We start from the raw sequence: 13764 nt of genomic DNA, 5'->3' as shown, positions 1-13764 counted from the left end.
CTGCCATCTGAGCTTTAGTTCAAGAAATTAGAGTACTCGCGTGGAACAGTTTCGATTCTGTCGAAAATGATGTCACTTTGTTTTCAACACAATGCTGCATTCAGGGTCCCTGCGAGAACATGTCTCTGTCATCCATCTTAAGTTAGAGTAGCTCTGAAACCTGTGAACTCTACATAGTTGTTCGTGTGCGGCCCCCTACTGTTTTACACCCATAATAAAAACATAAAAGTGGGGAAAGGGACTGGCTAAAATGAACCAATATTTTATAATTTACCAGGAAGAAGACAGCTTTAAACATCCACGAAAAATAGGGGACAAGACTAAACTCGAATCCTCATGAAGCAGGCGTCGACATGAAGCTGAGATGATATATCATTTGTGATTGTAATACTAATATTGATTCAATTTTTATTTTGTACGGACAGTTCAGGGGGGAGAGAGTTCGTATTTCCGATTTGCGCCAAGTGACTTGAATGCAGCATGTGGTTAGCTAGGCAGCCGGCTAGCATTAGCAAACAATAGCGTTAGGTTACAGAGTTTCGCTTCTTCTGTATCATATGGCGCTTAATCTCAGCAGAGCTAAGATTATACAACTCAAATACGGTGACAGTGGTTATTCAAAAGCCCGTTGTTGACCGGTTAGTGCGATTAGTGTAAAGTTAAACCGCAACACGCCTGGTATTGTTTGCTAACGCTGGCTAACGCTTGCTAGCACGGTCCGTCCGTTTAACGCGCTTCCGTGTTGTGATCCCTTCAGTGCGGAGAGAAGTCAGGGACTCACCCGACAACTGCAACAAATGGGGGGATGCCTGGCTCAGTAACAGGTAGATGGAGAGAGTCCGCCACATTTAACTGGGGTTTAAATCAGTGGTTCAACTCGGTTTCAGGTTTATTGTGAGATCACAACAGCTCACACAGTTAACTGGTACTTTACCGGCTGCTACCATTGGCTGCCACAGTAATAATATTAATACATGTTATTTATATTGCACCTTTCGTACATTCACTGCAGCTCAAAGTGCTTTACAATAAAAAGAAGTAGAAAAAAGAAGTTAAAAAAAGAACCGTTACCGTTACTGTCTGGCAGCCTGTAGTTTGTTGTTCATTTGACTTGATATCAGCAGTGGAGAATGCAGTTTAGGCGATAGTGAAAAACAAATGTATGGAAAAGGAGATGTATATCCCATGCTTAAATTCATGTATAGTCATGTGTGTGTGTGTGTGTGTCTGTAAATGTATATATTGCATGTTACTTATTACTTGCTGATGCCTTTTTGACTCTTGCCGCTGTAATACTGCAAATTCCCCCATTGTGGGACTAATAAAGGAATATTTTATCTTATATATATTGTCGTCTAAATAAAGGAGTCTGTTGAGCCAAGTGTGTCATTTCACCCCTTTTCGACCATATGTGTAAACACTGAAGCACATCCACAGCCCCTTTTCCACCTAGACACTCGGAGTGCAGCTTCGGAGCCAGTGCCTGTAAACCTGAACCAGTTCTTTGAGTTTTGGCAGTCAAAGAACTTGTCTCTTGGCCAGAAAACCTGGTTTGACTCTGACACCAGCGCTTTGCTGGTCTGGAAAAAGAATCACTTCCGTCAGGGCCTCTGTTGAGACTATCCTGACCATTGATTAGAAAAAGAAAACGTCACCGCCATTGTTGATGTGCTTGTAGCGTTGTAGAGAGTGATGTGTACAGTGAAGTAATGACGTGGCTCTATGGTGGCTCGCGCCTGTGAAAAAGCAAACTGGGTCTAAAAAGGTTTGCAAGTCAAACCCACTCTGAACCAGGCCTATAGCACCGGTCCAGCATTAACACCAGGTTCACCTGGGTCGAAAAGGGTTATGACCCACTTGTCATGACTCAACATATTACAGATTCCTTTGATTCAATGTCATGTTTTAACTTAGTTTCACAGCTGCTCAGACAAAAATCCTGCTGTCAGCTGTTGTCATCATCACCATCCCCTCTTGCATTCCTCCTCCTCCTCATCATCTACATTGATTTCCCCATGTTGTAAGGTATGGCCCTAACAGTGAGGAGAGAGAAGACATGAAGCACTGACAACATAGTTCCAAGCTGACCAATACAAGGTATGTTGCTGTGGCTTGGTTCGTCATAAACCCTAAAGAAATACATTGTAAAAGCTGGGGCCAGAGGTACAAAGAGAACATGAAAACACTGCTGCTCGTTCAATTCACGCAGCCGTAGAGTGCTCCTTTAATTGTCCTCCTCCCAATATCTTGTGGCAGCCATGATGTCATTGTAACTCATAGATCTGTGCAGCAAAGGGTACGGTGCCCTGTTCAGGATCAGGTTGTGAAGTCATCGTTTGCTGAGTAATGTGAGGAGGACATGAAACAGCAAAATGTGCAAAGCCATGCGCAGGAGCGAGGCAATAACAATGTCTATTTTACATTTTCTAGTCTGTTTCATTTTCTTAGGTTTAGGTTTGTTTTTACCAGTGACACATCGCATGGACTGTGGCTGTAATCAGATCACATGGTTTATTACTCAGCTGAGGGAAATGGGCGGGTGCTGGCCAGGAATGTGAAACTCAAAGCTTCACCCTCAATCTCCTTCTCTTTTGTTTTCCCTTCTGTCTTCGTCACTGACGTCCCCTTACATTGCAGCTTTGCTTACTTTCATCAACATGTCTGCTGAATACTGTAACATTAAGTCCCACCAAATATCATTTGAACATTAAAAGCACGGACATTTAGATGAATTAGTGCTTCAGTAAAGTTAAGATGCACGACTGCCCCCAGCTGTTTTTTGGTTGCCTCCTTCTATTGCTGTGTCTGTGTGTTGTGGCATAACCATTTACAGGAACGAGGGCGTGTGGCTGACCCAATAGACTTGAATGAGCCTGCCGTTTGCTTTCAGTTTCGTTTCTCTGCCATTATGGTGAGAAGGAAACCGCAGGGGAGGGGGTGGGATTATAAAATAGGCAGGAAGGTTGATACGGGTTCATATGATAGTTGAAACTCTGAGGGAGATGAACAGCAGAACTTGTCATACGAAGGAATAGGTAAGAACAACCTGCCTCTGCTTTCTGCTTATTCTTCATGCAAATTAGACTCTAGTTTATCTTTGTGCCTCAATATATGCTGCTAATATTATGACTAAAGACTAAACAGATTTTAAAATACTTAATACTTAATTCTGTTATGTAAAAGATATGGTTTGACAAAATAAAAATACAGTGAATAGATTTTATTTTTGAGAAGATGTGTCACAGGACACAGGATCGTAGACCATATCTATGTAAACACTGTCTGTTTGTGCGGTTACATTTGAATGTAGTTTCATGCAGAGCTTTAGACTCCCTCGGGAGTTTTTTGATTGTTCAAGTGAAAAACATTCTTTCTTCAAATTTGTTTAAAAAGTAATTGTGGAAAGTACAAGAGTTTTACCTTTGTTTTCCTTATGGCCTGCAGGACATTTGTAACCAGAGTTTTCTCAAATAGCTAAACAGGTGACACAGTTGACAGTGTTCTTCTTATCAAACTGATTGCGTTAAAGGAAGTATTATTGTTCAAAGTGTTTCCTCCATCTGACAAGAGTTGTATAACTAGAATATCATAAATATCTGTGTGAGCTCCTCTTTGTCAGACTTCTGCATCACAGTGTGGTGTGGAAAACTCGGTCCTATTCAGCTGAATATAGGAAATTATTTGTGAGAGAAGTTAAATAAGAATTCTCAAAGGGCAATAAACACACACTTTTGCATGCAGAGGCATGACGAAAACACCCAATTATTGTTTTGGTGCTCCTACATGTAAACCAACAACAATCTCTCAGTTTGCAAACATATTTGATAAAAGGGATCCAAACATCGCTACATTAATTTGTATGAATAGCGTGAATCCGCCACCTTAAGTGCCCAAAGTATTTCAGCAGTTAAAGTCGATCATACGCTGGTCGGAGGCAGCTCATTCTCCACATGCTCTTTTAGCTGTGCTTTTTGTCAAGTTGTAAAATGTCTGGATTGGTGGGCTGTCTCGTAGTCATCTCATGGTGGATGTTCTTCAGTCCCTTGCCCTAACTTGTGAGGGCTGCCTCCCCCATACTGCTAATATCAAAGCTCCTTCAGCAAAGCTTAAGTGTAACATGTCCAGCTTTTTGAATCAATGAGGGGGCCAAAGCAGTAAAAATGTGGACCGTAAAAGTGAAATAATATGCTAAAGTATTCTATGAATTTGGAAATTTATGGGGATTATTTTGCATTAATTCTAAATTGTTATGGAATATCCTTAAGACAAAGCTGTCTTCATGAATCAAGCAGCAAATACAGCAGAGAACATAACAGAGTCTGTACCATGCACAAGGTGAAGGGAAGTTCATGGAGTAGAAGGACATTAAATACATGGTTAACATTTCCAATACAATCATAATTTTGATCAGATCATCTAAATAAAATGTAGAGAAAAACACAAAGTGCCTAAGCTAATAACACACAAGCAATTTTAATCTTTCATTTCCTATTTGAACACACGAGACATTCGCAGTGCTGCTGGAAAATGCAAATCAGTCTTTTCATTTGTTTAATAATCAAATGTGATTCCGCAGCAATAACCTCAAACAAGCGGTAGCTGCAGATCTGACCTGCAACAACATTCTGAAGGAATCTTGGGATACATTTTTGTATACATTGCCATTCGTGCATTTCCTGAACAAACAAATTAACTTTTTGAATGGGTCCACAAAACACCTCTTATCATTGTAAGTCAACTTCCAGGGAGAGTAGCCACAGAACTGAATTGTTTCCATTTATAGACGGTTTGTGTAGTGTAGGCTGATTAATATCCAATCTTGTGTCACTTATTGTACTCCAGGTTTGCCAACTCTTCACTCCAGTTAGCTTTTGTTAATGTCATTAGCCAAGGTGTTAAAATACAGTTTCCGATCTACACTGTGTTTGAATATTTTTGTTATGGTGTGGACAAGAGCAAAACAATGATTTCTTTGTTCCTAGTTAAAATAGATTGTGCTTGTTCAAAATGGTAACAGATGAAGATATGACCATATCATAAGACAAATCAATAATCTATAAATCTGATAAATCCAGCGGGTTTATGGGTTTAAGTCTTCTTGCAACTCTATATTTGCCCAGCGAATCGGTCATTCTTTAATTAGCACCAGTAAGAAAACATTTGAAAAATATCATTAATATTGACAGTTTATATTTTAAAGTATTCTTTCCTTCGATCACCATCATTTAGATTTCTTCTTTATTTGATACCTTGGTGTGTTTTAAAGCACATTACTTAAACAGCAAAGGTAGCATTGTAGTGACAGCATAAACCTTTGCTAAAATACATGGCAGTACATTGTGTTTTCCCATTAACGGTGGTTTCTTCTTCCTCTGACAGTGTTAATCAAGATGGAGGAGGTTCTGGAAAATGTAGTGGCTATGGTGGAACAGCAGCAAGCTGGGATCCCCTTGAAAAAACTGAGCCTATACTACCAGCAGGCTTACCAAAGCAATCTGTGTCTATCATCTCTGGGCTTCGACTCAACAGCTAGTCTATTAGCCTTTCTGGATAGGGATCTGATTGTTGAGAGGAAAAAGGTGTTTCACAAAACCCACTACCATGCGAGGAGGGCTGGATCTGCAGTTGGGGTATCAACTCCACCAACAGAGGACGAGAATATCAAGATGGTTTTGGAAAATGTAGTGTCCCTAGTGAAGCAGCAAAAAGATGGAATTCCCATTAAAAAACTGGCTGTAATCTACAACCGCACATACCACAAGAAGCTGGTTTTATCCCCTTTGGGCTTTGACACCATGGCAAGCCTTGTCGCCTCACTGCATAGTCATCTGGTTGTGGAAGGGGAAGTGGTGTTTCACAAGGACCATCTGTTTGAGAGTCAGGGGGAAGCAGAAGCTGGAGCTGGATCATCAGCAGAAACTACAGAAGACAGTGAGATGATTGAGATTGTCCTAGAAAATGTTTTGGCTCTGATTAAAGAACAGCCACGTGGAATTCCTCTGAAAACGTTGGGTAAAGTCTACCGTCAGAAATATCACAGACATATAGCATTAGCCCTTTTGGGCTTCAAAAATATTTCCGCCCTGGTAGTATTTTTGAAAGGAGATCTAGTTTTGAAAGACCAAGTGGTGTTCCATAAGATTCATCAGCCTCAAAATCAACCGGAAAGTGGGAATTCCACGAACGCTACGAAGAACAGTAGGTCTGCAACTCCACAGGAAACTGAATCACTTAGTGGAGATACAGCCACTACCCCGACTGTTACCATGCCAAAGGTAGATGTCAGCCCTCACCACGTGCCCCTCGCTCAAGCAGGAATCAGCCCTCTGGATCCTCCTTTGCATTCCACTGCATCTTTATTCACAACCCATGGTCTTCCTCATAACCCGCTCTTTGCTGCATCCAAACCAGCTGAACAACTGACCCAACAGCAGCTGTACAAGAGAGTCTTAGAGGTCAGTTATTTCCACAAATATATGAAACACTGAGTATTTTTTATTCTGGTCATGTTTATTTTTTAGCATTTATTCATTAAGCATACAGCATTAATATCTTTGAGTACAATTACTCTATCATAAGCTCATATTTGCTTTGCTGCAGTAGCCTAAACCAAGTTGCTGTGTCTTGTGAAATGTATCAAACATAAACTTAATACTTTCCAAACCTCTATAGTCAACTTCATATATGTTAATCACACATAAGCTTATTGGATCCTATAGATTGCAATGTATGAAAAGTGGTTACAAATACAGCATATATAGTATTTTTTAAAGTGCCCAGTAATGTCGTAAATCTGGTGCTGCAGTTCTAAACAAATCTTACTCAAACTGAAGTTGATAGTGTATTCCACTACTTTTTAGTTGAGGATTAATACTCACTTGTTCCAATGAGTACATTTTGGCAGGAGCACAGCTCCCATGTGGGACTGAATCACAATAAACTCATGTCTTTTTTTAAATGTAGATAATGAAAAAAAACACGAGCTATGTCCTTTCAGTCCAGCACTACAGAGTGTATTTTACACACACACACACACACACACACACACACACACACACACACACACACACACACACACACACACACACACACACACACACACACACACACACACACACACACACACACACACACACACGATAAATCAGCCATTTCCTTTAACATAGTTTACATTTGGATATTGAATCATGCCTTTCACCTCATCTTACTTTTGAACCACCTAGTCAGTAACAGTTTATTGATGTGTTCCAGGTGATTAAGAACTACCAGTTGACTGCTCCAACAATCGACCAGCTCCAAACCGTCTATTTCCGTCAGTTTGGTGAGAGGCTTCCTCTGGCACAGTACATGTCCCTGTACGACAGCTGCCAAGCCTCTGACTCTAAAAATCTGTCATCTCAAGAGGCAGCAACAGCAAGTCCCAACCCTGTCGTATTGCCGACAACTGCAGGTAGGATGGCAACACTCCATGACAACATCACCCTTCTTGTGTTAAAAAACAAAGACTGTCACATATCCATGCTTATGAAACAAACAAATGTCATCATGTCCTTCCTCAGCAACAGATAATCCTCCAAGAGAGCCTGAAAAAAAGCAGCAGCAACCAGTCGGTACACTTGACTTCCTCTCCGGGTCTGAATTTCCAAAACTGGGGTCAGATGTGAACTTGACCAGAGCACAGAAGACCAAAGTGAAAGATGCGACACTGAGAGGGGACACTTTCCCTGTGTTCAAAGAAGCTTATCATGCGCAGCTCAGAGAGGTCCATGGAGCTAATATGCGGGCAGTAGAGGCCATGGAGGGGGATGGGGAGGAGCTCACAAGGCGGAGTAGGAACAGGGTCATGGATCCGGATACAGTCAACAGTCTGATGGAGGGTGTGATCCGAGACATCGCTGCAGAGGGAGAGCTGGTCACCGAAGAGAAGGTGAGGAGCACACTGACGCTTCGAGGAATAGATCAACATTTTGGGAAATACACTTACTCGCTTTTGATAAAATCATCGCTAACTATGAAGCTAAAGCCAGCAGGCAAGTAGCTTAGCATAACATAAAGTCTATAAGAAAGGGAAATCATTGAGGCTGCATGGCTCTGTCCAAAGGTCAAAGCCCTCCACCACCTCAAACAGATGAACTCATTATCATTAAATATGATGTTTGACACCACCTCTGTCCAGGTGATATCCAAGGCATGTGTGCTGATGCAGATTTCCTCTTTGAAACACGTGAACATCAGACCCGGGAATGTTCCAGCTCTAAGAAACCTCCAGTACATCATAAGAGAAATCAACATGTTCATAGAGGTTTGCAAACATTTCCATTTCCTTCTGACCCGTGTTTATGTGGATGCTTGGTAGCTATACATTATTTTTTTCCTCCCTCTGTCAGTCCACTGAAGCAGTGACATCCATTTGTACCCTGTATGAGCTGGGTCAGTCACTGGCTGCGCTGAAGGACAAGAAGTGCTTTGAAGAGCTGAACCTGGGGCCTCTCTGCAAACTGCCACTCGTCCACCTCTTCTTTAAGATTGACAGTAACACTAAGGATGATGATATACACCAGATTAAGACAATAGACATCTTAAAGGTATGACTCACATTTTTGACTGGCTCTTATTTTTGTTCACTGTTGATTTGCATGTAAGCTTGAAAGTTTTATATTACACAGTAGTGTTTGGATAATTACCTGGAGAACTCATTTCAGATTTACAAAATGAATGTCTCATTTTCTAGAGAAAGTGTTTCTGTTGGATGCAAATGAAATCAGGAAAGGAAGTAAATTAAAGTAAATGACCTCAAGGCAAGGTCATAATAAATCTATGTGACTGTGGTTATTGTGGCAAAATGTGAATAGTTGCGTGCAGCTTAAAGATAACAGACTGTATGAGACATGTGAACCTTTTAGAGAATGATTTATGTGTCGCATGCACCGAATTCTTTGAATCAGTCCAAATCTTTCTTTCTGTCACGAATAGTTACTGATGGAAAGACCTATTTAACAGAAAATTCATGACTGAGGGGCTGTAGTTGAGTACATGTGCTTTCTGTCTTACATGCCATTAACTTTCCCCTAAATGTGTCTACTCTGTTTCATTTGTTTAGCAACTTCGTGAATTTCGGAAGCAGCAGAGCAAGGCAAGAGTAGACCTGGCTGAGTTTCTGAAGTATTTGGCTGACCACTACAACTGTGACTCTCCCTATGAGCTTGGCATTAGAATAACCGGCCTTGGGCTGCCCATATCGGTAAGAGACTTGACCTACCTATAGCAACAACAGACAATACGTCAGGGGTATTCAATTAAAATAAAATGTTCCTCCTGCAAAGGTCAACAAGTGACTGCCATATCAAAGAAAGTATATTGCAATAATATTCAACAATATTTATTGTCAGTTTTCACATTGAACTGGAGGAATTATAAATAAGTACTGTGATATAAAAAGAAAATGTTTTTAAAATGTGCATCTTAACAAAATGCTTAACTTTAGGGAAAATATCATAAAAAGTGTTTTGACATAATCTCAACCAATTTTCGAAACATTTGAAAACATCTTAACTGAACAGCGTAAACACCTGCCTTTCTCTTCCTTTTGTTTTCCTCTTATATCCCACCCTCACTTTTTTATATAAGAGTCTTTCTAGTTTCGATTAAAAACAGTTTTTGCTGTCTTCCTTTCTTTATTAAAACACGCCATGTGAAGTTACTTTTCTTATTTTTCTCTGACTCACAGAGTTGGTTAAATAGAAACGAGAATGAGAGAATTCTCAATGATTTTAGGGTTACACCGTGGTTCCGGCACCAGGTAGAACGGTATCTGGGTCCGGATCGAGACCACGGTCCACCTATTAGTGAGTCTCCCCATGAGTTTATGTTCTACCAAAAGAAGTCCTGTGTAAATCATTTCTTCCGGAGCAGGCAGCCCCTTAATTGGGACACGGTTTAGGTCTATAGCAGCATAACTATGAGATGGTTCAGGACTACCTAAGCCAGCCTAAATTATGCAGTTTATTATAATTAAATCTTAAGCCTATTTTTCTTCTCTTTCTATGTACTTTGGTAGAATATTTATGATGTATGATCAACCACAATGTGAATATGTCTCCTTTCAGTGGGCTGATGAGAGCACTGTTGAAACCTTGTTAACATAAAAGCAGTTCAGTGTAGATGAAAGTTAACTCTAATGAACCTACTTACTTATATTTTTCTTAACTTTCCACTTCTTTACACATCCTGCCTGTCCTCTCCAGACCCTGTCGAAGGTGAGTCGTTCTGAGCATGCCAACTTGACACTAGCCAGGGAGGTCATCCAAAGAGAGCTGGAGGAGGAGACTCAAGAGCAGCTGAGAAAGAGGAAGAGGAGCGTGTTGGAGCCATTGCAAGGAGCAGGTTCCTTCTCTTCCCCAGGCAGCTTGGCCCTCAGGAAAAAGTATGCGTCCATGACAGCAGCCGAAGTAGTGATGGCCGTATACTCAAATGCAGAGGGGGTCTTCAGTCCCAGGATGACCAAGGTGGGTGCTAGACACTGACGAATGTGTTCTTTGGGATGTACGGTTTGCTTGGTCACTTTTTATTGTTTGCATGATGCTTTTTATAAACAGTCTATGGTGCAGCTTGAAGTAGAAAACTTCTGCATTCATCCTCCCTGGTTTATCTACATGTTTTTTATAAAATGAAACTCAACTTCTTCAGGTTCAAACTCATCATATTCTGTGAAATCGCAGATATTTTCCATTTGAAATATTTATGCTAAAATGTATAGAATGACGTCACATCACGGACACCTCCGGTCACTTATTACTCAAACCATTTTGTAACATATCTCGAGATAAAAAGTTGGAAGTATAAAGCAAAATTAAGATGGTCGTGACAGCTCACTATAATTTAATCCAAATCATCTTGATCACCCCCTGGTGGCTGGCTGCAGTATAAGTCAGTATAACCCTGTCTCCTCCACGTTAGCATATGGGACGTGGGACAAACTGAAAAGTCGAAATACATGTTAAATACATTTTCTCTATCACACTGATGTTTGTTCAAGTGTTAACTCCTCTAAGAAGTTTGGTTCTAATTGTTATTTAAAATCAATTGAGACCTAAATCAGCTCTCTTCAATATGGTCCTTTGTGGTGTCATGTGAGTGTCAAATGACCACATATCTGATACACAGCTTTGTCTAAATCCCAATCCAGTACGTCCAGAACTTTCTGCTGCAGGTGTCAGGTGACCGTCTGGCAACAGCCCTGTTTCAGCTCGCCATCTGTGGTGGCTCGCTGGCTGTCCCACAGGACCTGGTGCCCAAAGACAAGGCGCCCCAGACCACTGAAAAAAATACAAAAGGGGACAAACTCACCACATCCCTCCCAAGTGAAGGTATTGAAGCACGACGTAGTGCTTTTGCCACATATACTAACTAACATGATCGTGTATAATAATGCATTTTTTTCTATGATTGACATTTCTGCTCTGTGTCTCTCAGCCAAAGTGAAGCAGTTTCTTAAAGACAGTCTGTCCTCTCAGAACTCAGCCATAACTCTGGCTCACATCGCATCTCTGGAGAAGAAGTTGACCAAAAACTTCAAGGTCAAAGATTTCCTTTCTTTAGAGCAAGGCAACTTCTTGGAGTTTCTGGTTAAAAACAATCAGGTACAAGTTGTTTTTTCATCTTTTTATTTTGCAGCTAACTGTCTTTTTTTGTGTTTCTGAAATACAAATCTAAGCGTATACAAAACATTTCGACTGTCTTCATCCTGTCACTCTGGCTGTTTGCAGTTGCTGCAGGATACACTTGGCTCCACTTTGATTGTGGGCAGTTGCAGTGGGGAACTTGTGGGCAGTGGTCTCCGACACACCAAACAAGATGTGTTTGAGTTCATCCAACAGTGTGGCGACATAACCTCTACTGACCCAGATGAGGTAAGTAATTTCCAGGCACATTCAAATTTGGTTGCCTAAACATACAAATTGATGCACTTAGAAAGCTCCTCATCACCCTGTTGTTATAATTATTATTATATGATTTTTTTGAATTTTTGTTTCTATCTTTATTCAAAAGCATGGCCTTTCCGTTTGAGATGAGGACTTATTTGATTTCACCTTCAGATTTTGCTCTCAAAATCCACCACTCGCATTCAAATAGCTCCTACTTGTGCTTTGATTTGCTCTGCATGTGCTCAAACTGTGCGTTTGCACTCAGATATTTGATTTGCTTGGAGGGGTTTCCTGCGCTCCAGCTTCAGACCTTACCTCACGCTGCTTCTCGTGTCACAGAAGCAGCATGAATGTGAGGAGAGGAGTTGAAGCTGGACATAGGAAATCTAAAAAAATCTAAAGACCATGCTCTTAAATAAAGACAGGAAAATAAACCCATATTATTACAACTAAGATTATTAATAACAAGTAAATTTGGAATAAAGTAATAAATAGGTTAATTAAATCCGATGAGTTAACAGGAACAATTTCAATAGCCACCCTCCTTTTTCCAGCTTTCCCATATTGAATCAGCACTGAAGTCTCACTACAGTGTCCGGGACAGTCGTGACCTCGGCTATGGAAGTCTGCAAACTCTGGTTGGACTGGTCCAACGCCAGAGAGGGCTGGCTGGAGGAGGAGTGAGCCAGGTCTTCTATGAGTCTGCCCTCTTTGCCAAACACGACAAATCAATGTGAGCACTGTTTTACCACACAGATATTACTCAAGCTAAGTAAGCACATAAACGTCTTTAAAAATGTCACAATGGGTAAACTGAAAAAGGAAGAGCTCTTAAACCCAGGCTACACTGGGCTGGCGCTTGATATTCACTAAGGGAGCGGGAAATCACAGAACTTCTCTCCCGTTCGCAGGAGCGCGCGCGTGTGTTCATCTCCGTCGCTATTCATACATTTGCTTAGTTATTAATTGATGTGTCGGATCATCTATCTGGAACGTTCTGATCACTTTAACCCCGATGTCCTGGCTGCGCACTCCACGCTACATCTTATAACTTTCATTGTGTTTAAATATGATTGAAATAAGTGCAATCCTCTTTTAACGGAGCCAACTACTGAATCAGATATATCACCTGTCACTAGACTTTACAGTTCCTATTTCATCCTTGTCTTTGTCTATATTACTCTTCCCTCCCATGAATAGTGCTGAAGTTGGCTGTGAGGCAGTTGGCCGTGAGGCAGTTGGGCGTCTTGGTGAAATGTCCAAGACCCAGGCCATGGCTAGCTTGCTCTCCTGCCCCCTGCTGGAGGATTTAAGTGAGTGGAGCCAGTGGGAGCTGATCTTTAAACCCCTTCATGGCTCCCTCAAAGATTTCATCGAAAGAAATGCAGGTACAAGTCAGACATGGTTCATTTTGCATGGCTGAATAATGAGTAAATGAAAATGTTAATGAAACGTATGATAGATGTGAGATATGTAGTTAATATTGCCAATTAATCAGTTGTGTAGTTAATATCTCAATTACGAACTCTTTTTTATTGACTTGCCCACAGCTAACACAGGCCTGGCAGCGTTGGAGGTTAGACCAGGTTTGCTTCTCAGGATCACCACACACACCGGAGGCAAGTACTTCTCCAGTTCCGCCATGACACTTGACCCCACTGGCACAGCCGGCCATCTGGTGTCCATGGTGGTCGCTGATGGGATCGTCAATGCTCCCACTGCCCTCCTGGCCAACTACATGCAGAGCTCCCTTGCAGCAGCGGTGGCAAAAGAAGGTAGTGATGCATAAGGGCTCTGAGATTGAAGCTTTTCTTTCCTTACATTTTCAAACTGCTTCATA

The 13764-nt window shown here is 41.2% G+C and overlaps 1 protein-coding gene across 2 annotated transcripts in view; it reads left to right on the top strand.

The window, feature by feature from the left end:
* Positions 1-471: 471 nt before the first annotated feature.
* Positions 472-13764, top strand: part of wu:fj29h11 (protein NO VEIN) — a 39674-nt gene continuing 26381 nt past the window's right edge. The window contains exons 1-15 of one of the 2 annotated variants that reach the window (XM_035145719.2): positions 472-824; positions 2026-2097; positions 5380-6455; positions 7252-7450; positions 7560-7927; positions 8177-8302; positions 8388-8585; positions 9101-9241; positions 10245-10505; positions 11186-11366; positions 11473-11639; positions 11766-11909; positions 12479-12657; positions 13125-13312; positions 13475-13699. In XM_035145719.2, the coding sequence (XP_035001610.2) occupies positions 5391-6455; positions 7252-7450; positions 7560-7927; positions 8177-8302; positions 8388-8585; positions 9101-9241; positions 10245-10505; positions 11186-11366; positions 11473-11639; positions 11766-11909; positions 12479-12657; positions 13125-13312; positions 13475-13699 (3442 nt within the window). In that variant the 5' untranslated portion in view covers positions 472-824; positions 2026-2097; positions 5380-5390. Of the gene's footprint in view, positions 825-2025; positions 2098-2161; positions 3036-5379; positions 6456-7251; positions 7451-7559; positions 7928-8176; positions 8303-8387; positions 8586-9100; positions 9242-10244; positions 10506-11185; positions 11367-11472; positions 11640-11765; positions 11910-12478; positions 12658-13124; positions 13313-13474; positions 13700-13764 lie in introns of those variants that run through there. The other variant, XM_035145720.2, reaches the window with a different exon arrangement.

This window comes from Hippoglossus stenolepis, chromosome 21 (assembly GCF_022539355.2).
Source record: "Hippoglossus stenolepis isolate QCI-W04-F060 chromosome 21, HSTE1.2, whole genome shotgun sequence".
In the NCBI taxonomy this organism is placed as follows: domain Eukaryota; kingdom Metazoa; phylum Chordata; class Actinopteri; order Pleuronectiformes; family Pleuronectidae; genus Hippoglossus; species Hippoglossus stenolepis.
The sequence above is the reverse complement of the archived record's forward strand: the minus strand, read 5'-3'. Positions and strand labels throughout refer to the sequence as shown.